The 23,902-nt window shown below is 40.1% G+C and overlaps 2 protein-coding genes across 2 annotated transcripts; one reads left to right on the top strand and one right to left on the bottom strand.

Annotated features, from left to right (window-relative positions):
* Window positions 1-2,378: 2,378 nt before the first annotated feature.
* On the top strand, window positions 2,379-4,190 carry rbp4l (retinol binding protein 4, like). The gene is made up of 4 exons (XM_029444933.1): window positions 2,379-2,857; window positions 2,960-3,096; window positions 3,532-3,644; window positions 3,734-4,190. Exons 1-4 carry the CDS (start codon window positions 2,741-2,743, stop codon window positions 3,955-3,957), a joined length of 591 nt encoding a protein of 196 aa, XP_029300793.1. The 5' UTR covers window positions 2,379-2,740; the 3' UTR covers window positions 3,958-4,190.
* An 11,527-nt stretch (window positions 4,191-15,717) lies between these two features.
* On the bottom strand, window positions 15,718-23,539 carry LOC115016920 (keratin, type I cytoskeletal 18). Its single transcript, XM_029445028.1, has 10 exons — window positions 23,411-23,539; window positions 21,740-22,012; window positions 21,455-21,580; window positions 20,895-20,977; window positions 20,310-20,466; window positions 18,886-19,050; window positions 18,385-18,510; window positions 17,326-17,543; window positions 16,959-16,987; window positions 15,718-15,833 (listed from the first exon to the last, which is right to left on the bottom strand). Exons 2-10 carry the CDS (start codon window positions 22,001-22,003, stop codon window positions 15,718-15,720), a joined length of 1,284 nt encoding a protein of 427 aa, XP_029300888.1. The 5' UTR covers window positions 22,004-22,012; window positions 23,411-23,539.
* Between the last annotated feature and the right edge of the window lie 363 nt (window positions 23,540-23,902).

Genomic DNA, 23,902 nt, shown 5'->3' with positions numbered 1-23,902 from the left:
TTTGTGAATGGGATGTATAGTATAAGCTTAAGGTTTTAAAAGTTGTGAATGTTTGCACAGTCCCTGAATGTGAGAGGATTTAAATAGATGTAAATACAGTAGTCATGATGGTCAACAGATGGCTAATCGTTGGGTCAGCCTTGCCCCGGGTCAATCCGAGTTATCAGCCAATCAAATTCAGCTGATGATCATGACCTGAGGCTTGGAACATGCTCTGTCATGCTCTGTTGATGAAGCAACCTTTGGGGTCACAGGTGTCTTCAGATCACAAGTTCATTTATATAAATAGTTTCACAGGATCTATAGATCATCATCACACATTATCTTGACAGTAAACAACCTCAAGAATGGAGGTCGGGTCACAGAATGACTTTCTCAGAATGGCATTTTTTTATGCTCTCATATTAACATTCACGTTTTAATACTTGTAGTTAATGTAGTTAATTATTACATTTTGGAACGTAAAATATAGAGATACAAAAGTGTGTACAGTAAGTCTATGTTTGTGGATGATCCATTTCAGGCCTTACAAGTAGGATTAAAGTAGAGGAGCACAGTCAGGTTAAAAAATAGATTGTCTTTATTGGCTTGTCTGTCTGTCTCCCCACTGATAACACTGTTTACTATCACTGTGGGGTGAGTCTGCGGTTAATCATTTTGGTTTTATTTTGAATCTAAAACAGATTAACAGATTAATTAAGCAAAAGAAAATGCATAATAGAAGAACAAGTTACACATGAAGAAGGCTTTGGGTGTTATTACATGATACACAGTGTTAAGCCAGCAGTACTCTTATGTGACCGGGGTTAATCCAGGAAATAAGAGTTCATAGCAGAGAGAGTGAGAGAGGGGATGTGTGTGTTTGTCTGTGTATGTGTAATTACATAACTGCATTATGGTTATATTGATTCTCACTTCCCCTTTTGTTATTACATTAAATATACAGTACACGGAGGTTGCCAACGGGATCTTTTTTTGTGGTAAAAGCCTTGTCAAACATAGTACAGTGTACAGTAAATAAACCCTTATCTAACTGTATTACAAGTGTTGATGTTATTATAAGATGATCATCCCATTATTTAGGCTACTTCTTAAAGGATTACACACTGATTGCTCAACCACAAGAAGAGAAAATAACCAGGTAGTCCATATCTATTTATTCTCTTAATTGGTGTTAAATATTGTTCTTAGCCTTAACCTGTGCTGAATGTATCAAACACTTAAACCCTGTGCAGTTTAACTTTGGCAGTAACAGTATACTGTATGTCTTTGTTTGCAACATTCAAAATGTAAATAATATTCATTACACATTGTCAAGGTTTTAAACAGTCATGTGTACTTCTAGAGTATTATTTTTTATTATATATTATTATGGCACTTTGAGTAAAGTGTGCAGTCCTGTTATGGTTTGGATGTGGGAGCCTCGTGCATGTAGAGAGATAACAACTCTAAGCAAGGTGACCTCTTTATAAAATAATACATTCTTGCTGTCTGGAATTGAGTCTGACTCATGAAATCTTTCAAATCATTTTCTGTGACTTTGAAAATGTCCGAGTAGTTGAGGAGATTAATTTGTTACTTAAAGAAATATCATACATATGTATGTGTTGTTCAGTATATAACACATTGTTGTCTAAATGTCTAAATGTCCTTAAGAGGACACTGAAGGCCAACGTGTTGGAATTACTTCACTATTGACTCAATAACTTTTCACCAACAAATAAAGATATAGGTTCTATATTTGAACGTTGCAGTATTTTAGTTTGTTTTCTTGTTGGTGTTTTGCAGGTTTGTAAGTTGTTCAAGCTTAATTTCACAAGCAGATTTGTGCCTTTTGTACCGGTGTGGCACTTTGCCGTAAACATTTAACCGGCAGTGGCTTTTTTCAGAAATTCTTTTGTCTACAAAAATGACAGCACTATAACCTGCAAAATCTAATTATTTCTTGTCACATGTAGTGAATATTGTTATTGTGCAAAACTTATTTTTTATATAATGCTAACTGTGACACAGATCATTTGCATTTACAAAATGATTTTTAAGGCCTGTATAAATCATACGATTATTTTTTTTTAAAGTCAGACATCAGAGAACAAAGCTCAAAAGTTTCTGTTGCTAAACTGTATAATTTTGTTTTAAGTCAAGATTGCATTTAGTAAAGAAGCAATTTATTTAAATTATTGATACTTAAAATTGGAGGCAGTTCAGTAAACTCAAACGCAGATCATCCGATATCAGATATGTGTGTGTGCCTGTATTATTGTGTTTCCCATCAGTTACATAAAGGTCTAATTGTTTTTATAGTAAGTCTTGGACAGGTTTCAACATAGAAGCCAGATTACGGTAAGTATTTCAACCCAACAGGATTACCTCTAGATTTAAGCACCTTATTTAGTTCTAAGCAATGAAAATAAGACATAAGCTTCTCTGTGGAGTGTGTATATAAAGGCTGCCTCACACACCTAAGAACAACAAACCGAATCTGGTGGATAACCACGAACAGTAACGAATTTTAATCACTGTTGCTTCTTTGACTCAAAACAGGTAAGACACTGACGTTTTACTCATTCTACCTTCTACTTATTAGTTTGTGTATTTTCTTCAAATTCAATCAATTTAATGTTTCTCATGTCAAATGGTACAATATATTATTGGTGCATTTATAGTATATTAGTATACAGCAGATCAGGGATGTTGTCCCAAGACTCAAACATTCACAGTTTTGTATGTTCATTATAGAATGGGATCCTCTAAGATGGCCCTGCTGCTGGTGCTGCTCTCCTGCGTAGAGCTCAGTCTGTCTGCCTCCTGTGTCGTTGACAGCTTCACAGTCAAACAGGACTTTGAACCCAAGAGGGTGAGTGAATTGAAGTACACAAAGAGCATGCATGTTGAAAAAAGGAAGTAAAAAAGGAAGTAAAATGATTTGACCTGTCTTCCATGTTCCTTTTCATCGCAGTATGCAGGAAAGTGGTACGCACTGCAGAAGAAAGACCCAGAGGGCCTGTTCCTGCAGGACAATATCTCAGCTGAATACACCATTGATGATGACGGCTCCATGATCGCCTCCTCCAAGGGACGTGTCACTCTGTTTGGGTAAGTCAGAGGGCCGGCGAGTGATTCTTTGTATTTACAGGGACGAGAGACTTCTTATAGTGTTCACTCATTATCGACAGACACGATTACATCATTTAAATGCAAAACTAAGATAAAACAGTTTGGTCACAAAGACCTTTTTAACTCTCTAGGATCTCAGATATTCAGTTTCCAGGGTCAACAGTTAGGAACAGATGTTATTTACAAACCTGGTTTTCTCTGGATTATAGAGGATTAGGAAGAAATGGTTGGAAAGGTGGGTTTTTACATAGGAATGAGGGCTTGAATGCACTTTTACAAACAAACAAACTTAAGAAGTTCAGCTGATTTAAGTATTTTGAGAAATTAAAAAACATACTGTGTGCGTATGTCTATACTGTATGTTGTTACATTGTCTACTTTCATATTAACATGTGTTTTTCTATCATGTTGCAGCTTCTGGGTTGTGTGCGCTGACATGGCTGCCCAGTACTCTGTCCCCGACCCCACCACCCCCGGCAAGATGTTCATGAACTACCAGGGACTGGCCAGCTACCTGTCCAGTGGAGGTCAGCTGTAGTGTGCACACATAACCCCCTTCAAACCCCTCTTACTTCTCCTCATTCCTCTTCACACTAACCTCTCCCTTTCTAACCAGGTGACAACTACTGGGTGATTGACACCGACTATGACAACTACGCCATCACCTACGCCTGCCGTACCCTGAAGGAAGATGGCAGCTGCGACGACGGATACGCCATTATCTTCTCCAGGAACCCCCGTGGCCTGCCACCCGCCATCCAGCGCGTTGTCCGTCAGAAACAGGATGACATCTGCATGGCCGGAGAGTTTCAGCCTGTCCTGCAGTCTGGAGCCTGCTAAAGAGAAAGAGAAAGAGAAAGAGAGCGTGAGAGTGTGAGAGTGTGAGGCTGAGTGAGCCAGCTAGGAGAAGAAGAGGGGGAAAGGAAGAGTGCATGTGACAGAAGGTCTGTATGTGAGAGTGATAATGTGAATGGAGAGATGCAAAAAAATAAAAAAGAATGAGAAGAGGAAAAACATGAGGAAATCATTAAGCAAAGACAGTGAAAAACCTGCATACGGCCAAGGATTCTAACATTTTCATTAGTTTTTGATTAATGTCCTCCTCATTCACTCTGTGTTCATCCATTGTTTATCCAAGGAAAATGTTACCGCTGCTGTGGCGAATGAAATGAATTTGAAAGACAAAAATAAAAAATATTTTTCTAAACAATATCACTGGAATTTTGTCCTTTTTGCGCTCACTTTCACTTTCAAAACATGTATATAAATCCATTCGTAATTCCATTTTGTTTTTATAAATCTAAAGCATAGCATCAAAACGAATGTTTGTCAGCATTAGAGTTTTGAAAACATGTTGCACTTTGGCCATGTGGCTGTTATCCCTCCTGAGCTCAAGAGAATGCAGCCAAAGCCAACTCAATACACACTGAGCTCTAAAAAGCTTACTGCTGGTCTGATGTTCAGAGACCTTAGTCCTATTATACTAACTAACCTGTTAGCCGTAACATACGGTGGAAATGCGCCAGAGGTCAAGGATCATATCAGAACATTTCTGAGGCCACGGATTGTTTGGAATACAAAAGCAACTTTTTAAATGTTACACCACTAAATAAAATGTAAAATGGTAAATGTTGTACATTTAGGGAAGTGAAGGGAAAAACAAGATGGCCGACAGTGAGAGATGGAGAGAGGCAGAAAGACAGATGGAGACTGTTTGTTTTTATAGCTAGTGTGTAATCCTGTTCATGTTATGCAACAAGCTGGAGAGCAATGTGCAACTATTAATGGTCAAGCATTACTGTAAACCAACATAATGCACCCGATGTCCTGGCTTACGTCACAGAGAACAGTCAAAACAGTGTAGCCCGCTGCGACACAAAACTCAAAACCAGAGATGAAACTATTACCGTGAAGATTTAAACATTGAACTTAGATCTTTAAACTTAATTTCTTTTCAAACATGCACTGGAAACATATTGAATTATTCTACTCTTTGCAGCATTTATTATTATTTTCGAGATGTAAAATCACACCAGTCAAATCAAAACATGCTAGTTTGATTGCTAAAAGGCCCTTTGTCTACAATGTTTTACCCATAAGTACACCATGACAATGATGTAACCATGTAAAACAGAGGCTTGAACACACCTCAGTACTCAGGGTTTACTTGCATTTACTGCACTTGCACTTCTAAAATTGATATAGAATACTTTATAAGCAAAACAATTGCTCAGTTTAATTTGGAGAAGCATCAGTTGTTTATTGGAAATGGGTGACAAGGGATTGTGGATAATCTCTGTGAGTGAGGACACTGATTGGCGAGACAGTGTGTAAAGGGCATCAGGAAAAAGCTACTGTCAGTCTGACTGTACACTAGCTCAGCTCTAATGGGATCAGCTGATGGACATTACTGGAAATGACACCATCTGTGATATGTAGTTCAAAACAGCTAAACCAGAGCAATGTTTTATACTTATGTCAAGATGTAGCCTGTGGGACTGATGTCTTCTATCCTACAGTAGAGTATACATGTTCATCATATTCTTTGATTGCACGCTAAATTAACAATAATAGAAACTTTGCATCACTTTAGATGGAAAAACAAAACAATCCACCAAATATGTGATATGTTCTCACCTTTACTGCAGACTCATACTTGCTGTTAAAACCAATAATGTTTTCACGTAAATAGTCTACAAGCTTGAGGTAAGAATATAAGTGGATTTAACTGCTTAAGTCTGGTGTGCCTCCAACTCAAATATCCCACGCCTGGTGGATGCCAGAGTTAGCGGTTGGACAAATATCTACTCATTGCTCATAAAAAATGCTGGTTGAATCTAATCTAGTTTTATTCAGCATTTCAAGTTTCAAGTTGTATTTGTCATTATGTACGTTAACACAGGGTCAACGGTACAATGAAATGTGTCTGAGAGAGACAGCATGTCAGCTCAGCTGTCAAAAATAAAATAAAATATTTTGAAGAAAAGAGTACTATATACAATTTAAGTTAAACAATTCTCTGTCCATCAAACTAGTGGCTTTCCCTTCATGCTGACTTTTGAAGTCTCTGAGGGAGAAAACGTTTCAATGTCCAAACAGAATCAATCTGTCAGAATCAATCTGCATTCAAGCAGAATAACCTGCACTTATTGTTTAAACTCACTACTATAGAATACGTATTTCTACTGAATGAATTGTGTATTGAGTGCTATAACAAAGTATGTCCACTAGAGGACGGTCAAACCACACCAAACACTGAGCTCGAAGACCTTTTATAATAGTCATAGTTAATGACTATTATATACATTCGTCATAGTCATATAGTTTCAGTCATTTTCATTTTTCATTGGTGCTGATAAAATGTCTTATTAAAGTGACAGCTGATCACATTAGCAGGACAAACAGGTGAAGGGACTAGGGTGTAGGTCACTGAAATATTATTGGAGCTATTGTATTTGTGATTGTGGGCTCAGGGCGGGGGATGAAATGTGATATGACTGAAAGGATTTTACTTTAAAATGTCACACTGTTGTTCACAGAACCAATAAAGGAACAAAGACAAGAAAGTATAAATGAATATGAATGTAGATGTAGAGTTCCATTTAAAACTTTCAGTATTGTGTTGGGATATTCTAAATGGTGCATGAACGTATCGTCTGAGCCCTGGAGGTGTGCTTGTTTTTGAAACGTCCAATTGTCTGTCTGTCTGTCTGTCTGTCTTCCAAATACAACACCAGATGGTTGTGAGTTCAACACCAGGGCTGCCACCATTGTGCCCCTGAGCAAGGGAGCCAGGGAGACTGTCCCTGTAGTTAGTTCACTGTGAGTCACTCTGGATAAGAGCGTCTGCTAAATGACATGTAATGTAAAAATAAAACATACAGAGAGTGGCCGTTAGACGACTATTTGTACTTTTACCGCTTAGCACATGCACTAACCAAAGTCCGCCCAGACAGACTGGATTTTCACAGTTTTCTACAGAACTGCTGATCCAAATAACTTCACACGCAGCTCTGCTCTCCCTCGGGTCTCCAGCAACACACACGGCAAGTGTGAAGTAAATCGGTCCAAGGGTTGGCGAGATAATCAAAACTCAATGGAATTTCTTCGCTAAACCTGTTGTTTAGGAAACAAAGCTGCACCGAGAATAAATGTTGTAACTAGTGTTGTTAGCAACACTTGCTATTGCTGTCTCAACATGTACCATGGTCTCTAAATCTATATGCAATGATATTGTATTCAGTTTCAGCCTTCAAGATGTATTTCTATTACAACAACAAAAAAGGTAATTGAAGCTGAGTGAGTGAGATGATTCAATCTGTTCCCAGTGCAGTTTTCCTTGTTTCAGGAATGAGTGTCTGGATCTTGTTGTACTGCATTATTAACATAATTTAAAAGGTCCTAAATACTATTAGTCCTACAGTGCAAAGACAGATTGTATGTCATAGGTTCACTCTCAATGGTAGGATTCTGGCATTCATTACACAAATACTTTCCACTTGAGGGAAACTGTTCCTTTAAAGGGGGTACAGAGGGCATTCTCATTTTCTAAAATAGACGCCTTTACATGACATATCAGGCGTCAGCTGGGTAGAAGGGCAGACTGAAAGGCATTCAAATAATAAATGCTGCTGATACTTATTATTATGATCACAGGGCGCCAGTGTGGGAAATTCCTTCTGCCTTTATGACTTTTTGAGTCGTCTGACAGGGATTCTGCTCGAGGGATCTGCTGTGAACAGACAGCAGTTTGATCACAAAGTCTGGGGTGGGACAACAAGGCGCTCATGAGGACAGCCTGAGGCTGGAGTCAATGTGTTTCAGGATTCACATTCAGTCCCTCCATCCAGACTAACTCATCGTTTTCTATACGGGATATTTAAGAAAAAAATAATCTCTTTTTAATTCATTCTAAAACACCAGCTTCACTTTGTAGAGTAGAGCTTTAAAACCAATGCTTTTTGAATGTATTATGTCATGTGATCTCAGGGAGCCTGTAGATATCTTCATTTTGTGCGTTCTGCTGGTCCGTTTAGTTTGCTCTGTAAACAAACAAAAAACTGTTTTAATGTGGATGAGCCCAATATGATCCATCCAGCAGGATCCTGACTCTTTCATTCACTGCCCAGTAACGTGCTAATGAATGTTCCCTCAGAGTTGCTTGGATTTCGGGTCAATACAAAAAACATTTACTGATGGAGGGGCTGTGAAGGAGTGCCTGAGTGCAGTAGCTGAAACTTTACTTGAGGGAAAACAAAAAGAAGAGCTTTGTGACTAAATAAAGTAAATACCTATGTCAGCATCATCAGCCACAAAGTAACCCAGGATGTGCTCGTCCAGCTGGATGAAGCCCTTCATAAGGCACCATGTGGAGGTTTAGCTGTAGAGGAGTCCACTGATGTTTCTCACAATGCTCAGCACCTTCAAATTAAAGCTGACATTCTGCAATAATCATTAGTGTTATTTCTGGGTTTCAGACATCTAGAAAATGTACAACAAGAATCTTGTAAGTGCATTAGCTTCAAGTAGGTATAATCATTTGATAAATGGTAAATGGACTGCTTTTTATATAGCACTTTTTCCAGTCTTTGCGATCACTCAAAGCACTTCACAACATGTCAGCATTCACCCATTCACACACATTCATACAGAGTCAGAGGCTACCATACAAGGTGCATCAGCTCGTCAGTAGTGATAACCATTCACACATACTTACACAACGTTGGCCTGGCCATTGGGAGCAATTTGGGGTTCAGTATCTTGCCACAACCGCCCAAATTAAGTGCAGAACAATAGCTTCAAATAAGCCAAAACACCAAATCCTTCCCCACGTTAGCGTGTCGTTCCCTAATACTAAGCCTGTTTGTAACTGGTACCGACAAAGTGTCTTCACTTCCCCTTCCTCTCCTCTGCCCCTCTCCGTGTCTGTGTGGAGGAGGCTGCTTTCACTTCACATCAGGCGGTGGGGTGATGAGCGCAGCTGCACAGGGTTGTGTTGCGGTTGTGTCACTTATAGTAAATGACTCATTGATCACCTCAGAACCATCACAGACCCACTCCTGGACCCCCTGCAGTTCGCCTACAGAGCCAACAGGTCTGTAGATGATACTGTCAACATGGCCCTCCACTACATTCTCCAGCACCTGGATTCCGCAGGAACCTACGCCAGGATCCTGTTTGTGGACTTCAGCACATACCTGTCAACATTGGAATTTCAAAATAAGAGACATTTCTTGCCGGACTCCGCCCATACCTTAACAGCTCTCAGCCACCAATGTAAACGTAAACACATAAGGGACGGAATACATGTTTATTTAAAGTATGTATTACTTGTACAGACATGTTTATAAGATGTATGTATTTTATTTATTAGTTATTATCATCAATTTATTTGATGATGGATGAGTTGTGTGGCTTTTGTTTCCCCCACGAGGACTTCCTTGTGATGTCAGAGTCGGGAAACATGTCCCTCTACACTGCGACTGAAATCATCGCAGAAGCATGAAGGCTACATTATTTTTGCCGCAAAGCATTGACATCTTTCCCTCAGCTTTGGCCACTTGGTCTGCCTCCGACACAGTTCTTGTCACACATGAAGTCATTGACAGTGGATGTTTTTGTGCCTCTTGGGCGTGCTGGTGCTTGGACGATTTTTCATGCTGGCGAACATCGCTTATTCCGCCGTGTGCGATGCTAACATCTGAATGACACACTTTACAAAAAGTGTTTGCCCGACTCTACTTTTAATAAATAAGCGAAGGTCTCCTCTCATTTGGTACTTACATAAAGTTTGAACTTGTTTGGCAGGTACAACTGCGTCTCCATCTATCTTGTTCACTGTGACTCTTATCATATGTTCTCCTCTTCTTCTTCTTCGTCTTCTTCTTCTTCTTCACCTTCTGTGTTATTGTTCCTGTTTTCTTCTTTTGTGTGTTTACTGGCGGATAACGTTTTTCAGCTAAAGTTAAACATAATACTGCCATCTGCTCTACCGGAGGCCACTTTACACTTATTTTAATACGCCTATTTTTTATTTTTTGTGAAAGGTTAAAAATACGGGATAATTACGGGGAAATATTTAAACGGGAGAAAAACGGGATGGAAGTAAAAATACGGGATAATCCCGGGAAAAACGGGAGGATTGACAGGTATGACTTCAGCTCTGCCTTCAACACCATCATCCCAGCTCTGCTACAAGACAAGTTCTCTCAGCTGAGCGTGCCTGACTAAACCTGCAGGTGGATCACAGACTTCCTGTCTGACAGGAGACAGCAGATGAAGCTGGGGAATCATGTCTCTGACTTCTGGACCATCAGCACCGGATCTCCCCAAGGCTGCGTTCTTTCTCCACTGCTCTTTTCCCTGTACACCAATAGCTGCACCTCCAGTCACCAGTCCGTCAAGCTCTTGAAGTTCGCAGGACGACAGGTGGGGATGAGTCGGCCTACAGGTGGGAGATTGACCAACTGGTGACCTGGTGCAGTGTGAACCACTTGGAGCTCAATTCTCTAAAGACAGTGGAGATGATAGTGGACTTCAGGAAGAGCCCAGCCACACCTGCCCCAATCACCCTGTGCGACTCCCCTGTGGACTCTGTGGAGTCCTTACGCTTCCTGGGCACCGTCATCACCCAGGACCTGAAGTGGGAGCTGAACATCACCTCCCTCATCAAAAAAGCACAGCAGAGAATGTACTTCCTGCGGCAGCTGAGAAAATTCAACCTGCCAAAGTCGATGATGGTGCACTTCTACTCTGCCATCATCGAGTCCATCCTCACCTCGTCCATCACCATCTGGTACGATGCTGCCACTGACAGGGACAAGGTCAGACTGCAGCGTGTCATTCACTCTGCAGAGAAGGTGATCAGCTGCAATCTGCCATCCCTCCTGGACCTGCACGCCTCTTGGACCCGGAAGCGTGCAGGTAAGATTGCAGCAGACCCCTCCCACCCTGGACAAAGACTTTTTCAGTCACTCCCATCCGGCAGGAGGCTGCGGTCCATCAGGACCAAAACCTCACGTCATATGAACAGCTTCTTCCCCTCTGCAGTTGGCCTCATCAACAAGGCCAGAGACCCCCACTGACACTGTCTCTCCCTCCCCCCCTCTACACGTTACATTAACGTACTACTCAGCCGGCTGTCCTTGTGTTATGTGTTGTGTGTGTGTTGTACATTACCCCTACTGTATACTATATATTGTTAATTGTTAATTGTACATTTTAATTGTAATGTTTTTATATTTATGCACCAATGTTACCAGAACAAATTCCTTGTAGGTGAAAACCTACATGGCAATTAAAATTATTCTGATTCTGATTATATATATATCTATATATATATATATATATAGATATATATATATAGATACAGCAGAGGATTTTAATGATCGTATGAAACTTTAGCAGCAGCGCTCATCATTTTGAAACTACTAGTCTGTTTACAAGCAGCTCTCATTCCCTCTGACTGAAGCCGTATTGTTGAACATGAGACATCTAAAAGAGTAACACTTGAAATGTAACGCAGTCATTTAGGTGTTTTCTTATCGTTCTTCTTTTTGTTTTCAGGATGGCGTTTTGGTGGATGAGTTCGGTTTGCCACAGATTCCTGCCTCTCAAACAAGGAATGGATTAAAAACAACTGCACTTCAACTGAAAACACTTTTATATGTAGAGTAACATTTATACGTGCAAAACATTTGACCTGAGAACACTACGAGTTTGAAGCTGTCCTGGTGTTGGGTTGTGTATTATTACCGTGCTAACATGTGGCCTTGTAACATACTGAACCTTTTTTTAAAACATCGTTCCCCTTTTCTTCTAACACTTCTTCATCAGTCTCGTCCATCACCAGTATAACCAAGCTTATTTTTAATTGTCTTATTTGTATTCTAAGTTTGTGTAACTTTTAAAAGTGGAAGATAACTCCGACTGAGCCTGTTCAAATGTCTGCAGGTTATTTTAAACATGCAAAATAAATTGTGTGTTTTAACTTAACCTTGAATTCTTTGGTTAATTATTATATGTAATGTTAAACCAGGACCAGATTAACTGGCCAACAAAATCAACACCTTAACAAATATCTCTTTCTGTTCATGACGCTCAATTCCTAAAAAAAATGTGTGAATTTGACATAATTTATGTTTCTTTCCAACTTTTAGATGGATTACTTTTTTCCTTCACCACACAATGCCAACATTTGTGATATGAGTATCAATATATTTCAACACATCTTAACCACTATTTATGTAAGACAGTAATCAGGACAACTTGAGGTTTTCACTTCAACAGTTTTATTATGGTTTATACATCACACAAACAAAGAAGCGCAGTGTGGCGGTGGACTGTGGTCATGGCGTCTCCTGCTGGGGAGAGCCGGGAGTGGCTCAGCGAGGGCTCAGAAAGCTGCACAGAATCAGGTCATCAGCAACACTTCACAAGCATGATGGGAACCTGCTGCATTTCTCTTGCAGGGGACTGAGTCCGATGTGAGAGGCTCACAGCCGCACCATCCTCCCGTGCGGAGTAATAAACTGTTCCGCTTACCTGGCAGTGGACTGGACTCTTCCAACAAGTGTGGCAAGAGTCCTGTCCACAGCCACAGGAGTTTCCACAAGTGGCTGGTTGTGGAATACTCCTGTCCATAGCCAGGTGTGACCAAGTGACAGACGGGAGGAGCTGGGGTGTTTTCAGGGAGGTGTGACAGTGAGCCATCCTGCTTATATAGTGTCTGATCCCCAGCTGACTCTCTCGAGCAGGCGACACCATGAGCACAGTTCCACAGTAAATAATAAAACAAAGTGAAGTGAATTAGAAACTGGCATTCAAGGATGCTGTTTCTCTATGGAGAAAATCCTGCAGCATTGCGGTCGTACAGCGGGGGACAGTGGCTGGCCTGGCTGGCAAACAAGTTTTCGTATCGCTTCTCTGCCTTTTGCCTGCGCTTTTCCTTCTTCTTCTCTGTGTGGTGCTGGTACTTTTCAACCCAGTGTCCAACTTTCAGTCTGTCCTTCATCCACTGCACGGTCTTGTTGACTTTGGGTTCTTTTTGTTGAGACAAAAGAAGATAGAAGATAAAAGTTTACTTACAATTTACTGACAATTAAATACAAGGTCAGTGCAGAGGAATGGAAGGATTATGATACACACCGTCACATTTGGGGCTTGATTTAGCTGCAAAGAGGAGGTAGATGGAGTCGTTATGTTTAGCAGGTACACTGTCCATGTTTGTCTCTCCAACCCAGTTGTTGTGCAGAGTTTGCTTTTTTGTGTCAGAGGGCAGGCTGGCAGGGTAGACTTTGGCTCCCATCAGAGGGTAGAGGTCAGCAGATCTTGGTTTACTCTCTTGGTCTTCTGTCAGAGCACTCAAACAACAAGTGGGGCTTGTTAGCATCACCTGTTGCCGCTGAAGTTTCTCTGCTTTCAGTTGGCTCTGCTTTATTTCTTCCAGGATCTCCTGCCTCCTAGTCTTCTCCGTGTGTTCTTGCAGTGCCCTTTCTGTCTCTCGTTCCTCCTCCTCTCTGTCCCTTTTGCACTTCAGCAGGGTCTCCAGAGCGACTGCTTGTCTGCGCTTCATCTCCAATGCTCTCAGCTCGACATACATTTGTCTTCTGACCTCCACTCTTCTCTCCTCCAGGGTCAGTTTCCTCATGCTTTGAGCCCGCTCCATCTCAGCAAGGAGGTGTTGGCTTGCAATCATCTTCCGTCCGTTGTCTATACTCTTTCTCTCTCTCTTGGTTGTTTGATGCTCTCAGTTCAGTAGGTTTGTATGTTATGAACAGTTGCTTGTTGACGTTTGTATTTGAGATAATTCTTTTTATGACATCACAACATTCTGGAACTGGTATATTTTCAAAGAATTCCATATATTCCATATAAGGCATTACACTTTATAACTACTGTATGTACTTCAGGTTTATACGTTTTGTAGTCATTTTGTGTCTTTGTGGCTGTTTTGCTCCTTTCTTTGTTATTTTGTGTCTTTTTGCAGTTGCTTTGCGTGTCTTTGTAGTCGTTTTATATTTCTTTGGTCATTTATAAGTTACTTACTGACTTTGGTGATCCCATCACTTTACCCCTAGTGCCACCATGAAGTTTCTTTGGGTTTTAATTACATGTCGGGACAACTATGGGACGGATTGCTATGAAATTGTACACACTGATCTGTCATGTAATCGATATATCACCATAGATGCCATGTATACAAAACTTGCAGTCATATTTTTCATCAAAATACTAATTACCAAATTGTTGTCCTCGGCTTATACAAAAACTGTAAGAAAAACTTCTATAACCAACAGACAGACAGACAGACAGACAGACGGATATAACTTTATTTATCCCGAGGGAAATTGTTGCAATACACAGTAGGAGACAGTAGGGGGGTCAAGACATGGGGTCAGGAGAGAAGCACTGTCACAACTAGATTCAAGACGAACCTGGCCTTAAGCAATTTAAATCTTGTCAGGCACAACCCCACTTCGACACGGTCTCTCTCTAATATACACACCTAAGACATGAGAAAGGTCAAGTCTTGGTCTTGAATCTGAGGAGGACGGGAGGACAAGAGACACAGAGCAGTGAAGGAGTTAAAGCCATGAAGTATTCTTCCATTACACTTTACTTTTACGTAATGACATAACAGTGTATGCAGAGTGTTTGAAAATCTTCTTAGTGTGTCTTCTTAGTTAGTATTTTTGTTTTGTTTTATAAAGATCTGGGTAATAAATGTGTTTTAGCAACACTAAATGTGGCAATGTCGGTCTGTTCGTCGAAATATCGATTGGATGGATTGCCATTAAAAACAAAATGGTCCAATGTCCTGCTAGCATGCCAGCACACTAAACTAAGATAGTGAACATTATATATATATATATATATATATATATATATATATATATATATATATATATATATATATATATATATACAGTATACAGCAACATCACAACACCCAAGAACCGAGTCCAACGAAGACATTTGTAGATTTCAGAATAAAAGCCATAACATGTTTATTCTGAGTGACATAAGAATAGAAAGGTAAACACGACATGGATTAAAGACACTTTATTTAGACGGAGTATAAACACAACAACTGTAAAGACAATTAAATTCTATTATTTTAAAAAGGCAAAAGGTATTATATTTACTAAAGTAAAATGTTCCACACTAAGTAATACATATCCTGTTTAAGTACACAGCAGATTTTAGTAAAACAATGGTTTGTCAGTTGCTCTCACTCAAAACACACAGACTATTCTAAATTGGTATAAGCATGCATAGCTACAGCAGTACTGGATATATATATGTATATATGTAGACATATATATATATATACACACACATATATATATATATATATATATATATATATATATACATTGATAAGTAAACTGTGGGAAAACATTTCTCTGAAAACACAAAACCAAGAATTCCATATTCAAAACAATATTTTCTCAGTTGAGATGAATAAATGATGCTCCACAGCTCATGGGTAATATTCTGACACTCTTCTATTTTTCTCTTTTTGTTTTGCATATCCCTGTGTCATTTTTGGTTTCTTTCTGTTTTGATTTTTATCCTCGCTCCTTTCCTTTCCTCTTTTTATTTCTTGGTCTCCTCGATCTGCTCCACCTCGCTGGACTCGTCCACTACTTTGCCATTGACCATCGTCTGTGTCACCACCTTCACAATCTTCCTGGTGCGAACATCAGGCTCCTCTGCACAGACAGAGATGAGATGGCATGAGATTAAATGAAGTGACATGAGAAGGGATGAGATGGAAGAGGAGAGAAGAGAAAAAAAGATTAATTTGGAATGAGACTAGATAAAGTAAGTGGACATGCAGTAGTACGAGATGAGCTTTGAATGGCATTTACATAGGAGAGAAAGTAAGCTGATAGAGAGATGATACAAGATGAGGTGGAAGATATGAGATGAAAAGAAAAAGAAGATAAACAGATAGTGAGATGATGAGATCATATGAGAAGAAATATGAAAATATACAATGAGAAAATGTGATTTGAAGAGATGAGATGGAAGAGATGATATGTGAGGGGAGGAGAGAAGATAAATCATTAGTAGCAGTGATATGAGAAGGGAAATTAAAATGAGTCGTTTTAACCTCATATTCCTCTGTAATCTGGGTTGAATCATGTGTCACAGTTATATTGTAGTTCCATGTGTTGCACGCTGAACTTCTATGTGTATGAACTGAACTAAATAGGAAGTCATGTCTCGACAGATTCGGTGGAAGGACTGCGTGCAATTCTCACCAAAAACACTGTTTGTGAAAACAGTTTTAAATGCTCAACTGTGACTGTTAAAGGTGTAACAGTCTTTGTGTCTGTGCTGTCTTTAGTCTTCTAATGGTGAACAATACCAAGACACCTTGCAGTTTGGTTTTAATCCAGAACCGTGAGTCAGTCAGATTAAGACACCACAGTTACCACATGTCGTAACCAAATGTTTTCACACCCACATTTGTTGCTGTAGGGTCTGAGCGTTTAGTGGTGTTTGCATTGTTTTGACATTCATAAAACAATAATTAGTCGTATGCCCCTTGGGCGTGTCAATGATTATTATGTTTGTGTCTGTCTGTCTGGATCACACCTCACATTTGTGAACAGTTTGTTCTACTTATCTCCTTCATCATTACAGCTTTAGTCACTGTTTACCTGTCTGATGTTTCCTTCAGGTCGTGATAAGTTGCATTTAAAATGAATGAATGAGCAGTGCTTCACTCGTTGGTGAGCTAATGTGCTTTTCTAAAATTCTGTGCTTGGATGTCGTTCTGACATAAGTTATGACTTCGCTTTTTTTTTTTATTAGAAGCAAATACTTACTTTTTGGTGGAGGAGGAACTTCCTTGACACTGAGGAGCAGAAAAAGAAAATATGTTTAAAGGACATTTAAAGGAATAGTTCAGCATTACGTGAAATACACTTCTTCGCTTCCCTAGCAGTTAGATAAGAAGATTGATACCGCTCTTGAATATGTCTATACAGGTCATATGAGCTGGTTAGCTGAGCTTAGCAAAAGACTGGAAATAGGCGGAGATCAGCTAACCTGTCTCTGTCCAAAGGTAATACAATCCAGCAACTCTAAAACTCACTAAAGTCATTTGTTTAATCTGGATAAAAAGGTGAAAACTAGCAGATTTTCTCATCTAAATTCGGCTCTCATCCAGCCATGAGCCTAGTTAAAACTCACGTCTCCTCTCCCTCCAGCAGGCGCCTGTAGGTGGCAATCTCCATCTCCAGGTTCTGCTTGATACGGAGGAGCTGCTCGTAGTCGGTCTTTGTGCGCTGCATATCCAGCCTGAGCTGGGAGAGGTCGTCCTCGAGCTGGCTCAGGGTGGTTTGCAGCCGCTCCATCTCAGCAGAGTATTTTTGACCCGTCTCACACAGGTTGCCTTCCAGCGCCGCTATCTGAGAAGAGAAAGGGAAAATAAGAGCGCTGATCTGCCTATTAGAATACCTGGGGTCTTATATTACTAGTGTATGCTTTCAATGTTGCCCATAATCTTATCAGTCTGTAAGGTAAATGGCTGGTGAGCAGGGAAATGTCCAGAATTATTCACAATTCTCTTATGTAGCCTTTTAAACCTACTCACATTTACTCATAGGGTGTTTGCCAGTAGAAATCAAACCTCAGTGTCTCATTATTCTGTAATTACTTCCCAAACCACAATCAACACATACCTGAGCTGTCAAGGAGTTGGCATCCAAAACAAACATTCGCCGCTCAGACAAGATTACCCATTTCACCACCGAAACTCACACCCATAGACTTTAGCAACTGAACCTACAATGTCCTTGCGTGAGTTATCAGCGTGGGAGAACATGTTTACTGTCAACACAGGATTAGACAATACAGGAAAAACAAAATGATTTTTCTCAGACACTGATGTCAAGAACTAGTCCATGTCAGACAGCATCTGAACTTTTGTAAGGATTGTCTGTGTTGGCAGTTGACAAATCCCTTTTAAATCCAGTCTTTCTTTAACACAATGCCATAACTCATCACGTGCAAAGGTAAAACTCATAACCATATTTTGAAATCATGGTTGTGGTGTTTGAAGTGCTTTCTGTGATTAGATTGTGTTTGAATAGCTCCAAAGCTACACGGTTATTTAAAAAAATTATATAAAAACATAACCATTCAGAATTTCTCTTTCACCAAAGTTCTTCTTACTGAATGTAGAATAAAATCCTCGTTTTACGTCTCTTGCTCCAATTGTCCCCTCCCACCTCAGGTGTAGCAGCTCACCTGTTTGTGCAGACTCTCCAGCTCCACCTCCAGGCTCTGCAGGAAGCGCTGCCTCTCGATCAGCTCGCCCTGAGCTCCTCGCAGAGCCTCGTTGCTTTCCTTCACCTCATTCTGCACTGTTTCCAGCTTGTCGGGACACAAAAACACCAGAATGCACACTCACATGAAATACATGTATTTCTTCTCTGAATATAGCAATGATTTGAAAAAAAAAAATTTTACATACACTTTGATACAGTAGGATTACACTGTCAGGTGTAACTGACAAAATATTTCAATGTAGAGATGAAATAATTTGTTCATTCATTGATTAATCGATCGGCAGGAAAATAAATAAATTATTTTGAAACAGTATAAAATTGGCAAATATTCTCTTGTTCAAGCTTCTCAAATGTGGGGGTTTTGGTGTCTTACTTTTGGACATATCATACACTAAACAATGAAACAATTTATTTAGAAAAGTGTTGGTTTTTTAAAGAAAATCTCACTTTCTCCCCTCACCTTCTTGAGGTACCACTGCTCTGTTTGGTCCTTGTTATTCTTAACAATCCCCTCATACTGGGAACGCAGGCCAGACAGAATGGTGCCCAGCTCCGGCCCGCTGGCCGAGTCCACCTCCACATTCACCTCATCTCTGGCAATACGAGACTTCATCTGCTCCAGTTCCTGCGGGGGGGAGAAGTAGTGAATACTTAATACCTTGATGATGCTTTATCACAGTGTGTGTATTTTAGTTTTCGAGTGAAAAGAACATAATAGTTGCACTCATCTCTAAATAAACTTTACATAACATATGTGTGAATATACAGGCGACGTATGGAAGCAGGAATAGGAATAATTCTGTGAATCCTACACCGCGGGGTGGGGAGAGGATGTGAGAACATCTTTATAATTTACATGTTGTCCATTAATAGTTGATGGAATAGAGCTTATCTTACCTCACACACACTAAACTCTATTCATGCATGTTCGCGGGATCCTTTCTCTCGTTTCTATTGTGACAGTGTGTCATGTCACATCGTTTTTAATGCTCTTGATATATATATATATATAATGATAGATACACATACATATACAATTTTCTAGCTTCTGTCGGAGAATAAATATACTTTATGTTATGCACAGATAATGCGTCCTTGCTTGGGAAGGGGAATCATGTGAGATGTGATCTAGTTCCCCAACTCACCCCTAAAGATGTTGCTTTTCTATTTTAGTGAGGGGGAAATTCTATATTTTCAACATAAGTCATTCATAATTTATGCATAGATGAGAGCAGACAAGGTGGCAAAGACTGTCCACAGCCCACTTGTAAACGAGCAAATGTAAAACAAGGGTAATATGCATTCAGGATGTGCACGATGTATTCCAGGATTCACAAAAGCCAAAATAATCCAGTTTCATTTAGTCAAATTCCTTCTCGATATCTGCAGTAGGTCATGAATTGGATCTGTGCAGTTGTATTCACATCTTGTTTCAGTAAGTAGGATATGGATCGTTCTCTTGGTGAGAGGGGGTAAGTGTATCTTAGTTTCTTATCCCCCCCAGAGGACATTAGTTTGGACACATTGGATCAGCTGATTGGGCAGAGAGAGCAGGTTTGTGAAACCAGATCTACCTGCTCCTTTTGTCGGTAGTAACCGGAGGACCACCTCTCCCGCTCCTACCCCCTCCCTACACTTTATTTCCTGTCCACTTAGGCTCTAAATTAGACCTCTTGAGTCCACCAAACTGGGTCAGCCCGATATCAAACAACTTGTTGTTTGTGAGGGCAGGTTGGAAAGTAAGAGAGAGGGCCAAAATGAAAATGAGATGAGGCAAATGTTGAGAAATGGAGAAGTAAAGGTGATAAACAGTGTGTTAAAAGACTGGCATTCAATACACATGTGGATGAAGAAGATAAGAAGGCATAAGACATGAGGACTTACCTCCTCATGGTTTTTCTTGAGGAAGTACAGCTCTTCTTTCAGGCTGTCCAGATCTCCCCTCAGGGAGGCGATGATCTGCTCATGGTCGGTCTTGGCCTTTTTCAGAGCAACACAGTCTCGTTCCACAGACTGACACATCACCAGCTCAGTCTCCCACCTAGTAAAGTGCAGATACATAGAGAAAAAAGCTGAACAAATATAGTACACTTGATGTGTACATACAAAGTGCCTCATGAAGTGACATCTAAACTTTAAAGCTCTGATATGTCAGCAGATGGAAAATAAACATTTATATGTAAAAGAAGAAAAGTATTTGTATTAATCTAGTTTTGTTTATCTCATTACAACTCTATGTGTAACGTTTATTAAGCACAATACTCAAGAATCTCTATGCACTTTGGTACAAAAGTACAAAGTCTAAAATCAAAGCGATATGATGTTTTTCTAATAATAACAAATGTGCAGTAGCTGCTCCTGCATGACGCAGTAAAACCTCAATCAAAGACATGTTTTTTTTGTCATATATAAAAATGACAGTCAACCAAAACTTGTTTCATCTTCATACTGTAATCATAAATCACTCACTTGATTCTGAAGTCATCCGCAGCTAGTTTAGCATTATCGATCTCTAACATGAGACGAGCATTCTCCAAAGTCCTCTTCCTCACCTGACAAATATTAACGTGAGGAAACAAGGTTATGACAGACTTTAGCATCCTTCAATAAAGTCAAGTACATTTGATAATGCATGATTTATGTTTCTGTATTTGGTATACTAGCATAAAAAGTACTAAAGTGGCAAAAGACACGTGACAAGTTGAATCTTTGTCCAATAAGGTAACACATTCCATCTTCATTAAACTGTAACTTCTTGTGTTTGGTCAAAAATAGCAAAAATAATGATTGACTTCACTCGGGCTTACAAGTTAACTCAAAGATAAACAGTGGGTCAAATTCTGCCTCTGAAGAATCTACTGATGCAGCTCTGTCTAAAAAATGCTGCACATTTGCATGAATGTTTTGTCTATGTAAAATAACCAAAGTCATTATAAGCTTGATCTTTGTTCATTGACACAAAGCTTTCAATCCGGCTGCCGGTCTGAATTATGTATGTCTGGTGCGTTTGCATGTCTCTTCCTGCCTACCTCTTGCTCAACAGCATGAGCTTGGGCCATCATGGAATCAAGGTCATGACCTTTGGGGATGCGATCGTGCATCATCTGCTTGATCTTCATCTCCAGATCTGCGTTGGAGAGCTCCAGTGAGCGCACCTGGAGGAAGACAAAGAGAGAGAGAGACAGTTTAATGATTACAATCTTTCAGCTTGCTGCTCGCACCATTTCCTTGTCTGCATGGTGACAAACGGAGATACACCCATTTGGTTGCTGACCAACATCTTAACAGTGCTGCTACTGTTTTATGTATCAGACCTTGTCCAGGTAGTTGGCCAGACGGCTGTTGAGGCTCTGCATGGCTTCCTTATCGTTGGTGCTGTTGCCGTGTATGCCGTTAAGTTGCAGGCTCATTGGCCCGTTAAGCTCCTGGCTGATGGAGACTGAACGACTCAGCGGGCTGGCTGAGGAGAAAGACACCGAGGCACGGGAGCGAGGGCGGCCGGTGTCCATCAGAGAACGACTGGAAAAGGAAGACTGACGGCCCATAGAGAAGCTCCTCATCGACATGCTGGAGGCCATGATGCGTGGCTGTGAGGACACAAAGAGCAACACATGGAAATGTTGGTGAACTTGTAAAGACAAAAAGGAGGCAAGATGTGAAGAGAGAAACAGAGCAAGTGCATAATCCCACATGTTACATCCATCACAGCTGCTCAGGGTTCATCTCTCTGAATACATTACACGTCATAAGGAAAATACATAACTTCAAATGACTGTTTGACCTATTGCAGCCATTCAAAGCTAGTCTACATGAGATCTGGCGGTGGAAAAGCTCTTTTGTGGCCCTTAAGCAAATGTCTTTTATTCTAGCATTTCAAAGTAGGGCCTCATATTCAAGACCACTGAACGCCCCACTGAAAATGATGAAAGGAGTCTTTCAACGAGTATATGCACAGCCATCTAGTGGCTTTTCAAATGAACCATCTGCATTGAAGAGATGACTGACTTTACGGTCAGAGCCACTTCAGTCTGTCCGTCTCGGCTCCGTTCAAATGCAACTTCAACTCAAGTCAGTGTAAAATCAAAATGTAAATGAGGACATCTCAACCCTGGGTCAAAAGCGAGCCTCTTACCAGGACTGAGAACACACTTGTATAGTCTCATTATTATGATAACAAGGTACATTTTTATATTCAAGAAGAGGCTAATGGAGGATTCATAAAAACAGGAGGAGACAAAAAGATGCTTCATAAAAATAGAAGCTGTCCTAAAGGTTTAAACTACTGGAGGTTACATTTGATCAAATGTGGTTAAATGTAAAAGGTTGAAAGTTATGTTATGTTTGGATTTAATTCACCGGCAATTTATTTTTAAAATACCTAATGTTCTCTTTCCTGCTTTATTTAACCTCATTTGATACGGGGTTAACAGGTGTTCACATTACTTCCTGGATTTCAAGTGTAACTCGTTTGTGTATGGATGTCAAACATCGACAGTGTGTGTGTGTGTGTGTGTGTTTCTCTAGATTAGCGGTCAAGGGAACGTCTCTGTCTCTCTGTCACTTGATCCTTGCAACACCGTTCCCACAACACTACAAAGGATCCAGCAGGAGACAGACAGTCCTTGTTCAGATGAAAGATAAAGCTTGGGAAAATGATCGCGAAAATATTCAGGGTGAATTCCGGTGACACAAGGAGACACTTTGTTCTGCAGGAAATGGACTTTCGTTTCATTTTTTCATTTTTAAATCATCTTATCATTAGCTGACAAATAGTTGTGTTGACGACTGTTGAATGAAAAGTGAACAGGAAGATGAGATTCCTTTACTTGAAAGTGCTTTTTTTCAATTATACTATAGATTTAGATCAATGGTTCCTTTTTTTCATAATCCCAACTATTACACTTAATAAAATAACAAAGTAGTAAACTATTTAAATGATCAAAATATAAATCATAATAATAATTTCTTATAAGCATACTACTCACCAGGGTTTTCTTCAGATAGAGGCACAGTGGGATCCAGAGGAATAGCGGAGGATCTGTGCTGCTGATGCTACAGGTGAGCTTATATGCAGGTGCACAGGATGCGGGAGGGGCTAGCTCTGAACAGGAGGAGTGTTTACTGCACATGAAGAGATTGAGAAAGGTAGATGTGGATTCATGTAATGTAACATACCTTTCCATTTCCCCTGCCTACACCTGAGATACTCCATGCTCCCATTGTGCCTTGTTTATGAGAAGTGTACTGTACTACAATGATCAGCTGACCACCACTGCCAACTCTAATGATGACAGTTTGGTGCAACAGACTTTCATACAGGCAGTATCTATACTCTTCAATAAAAACTGTAGCGTCTTCCTATCGTATCTTTATTTTTGTCGGTTAACTTTTATTAGCAACAATACACAATTCACACAATTCTCTGCGCGGTACTCTTGACCTTTGACCTCGCGGCCATCCTTAATGCTAGGCCTTCT

Source organism: Cottoperca gobio, chromosome 12, assembly GCF_900634415.1.
Source record: "Cottoperca gobio chromosome 12, fCotGob3.1, whole genome shotgun sequence".
NCBI classification, from domain to species: domain Eukaryota; kingdom Metazoa; phylum Chordata; class Actinopteri; order Perciformes; family Bovichtidae; genus Cottoperca; species Cottoperca gobio.
This window is presented reverse-complemented; position numbering and strand designations above follow the sequence as displayed.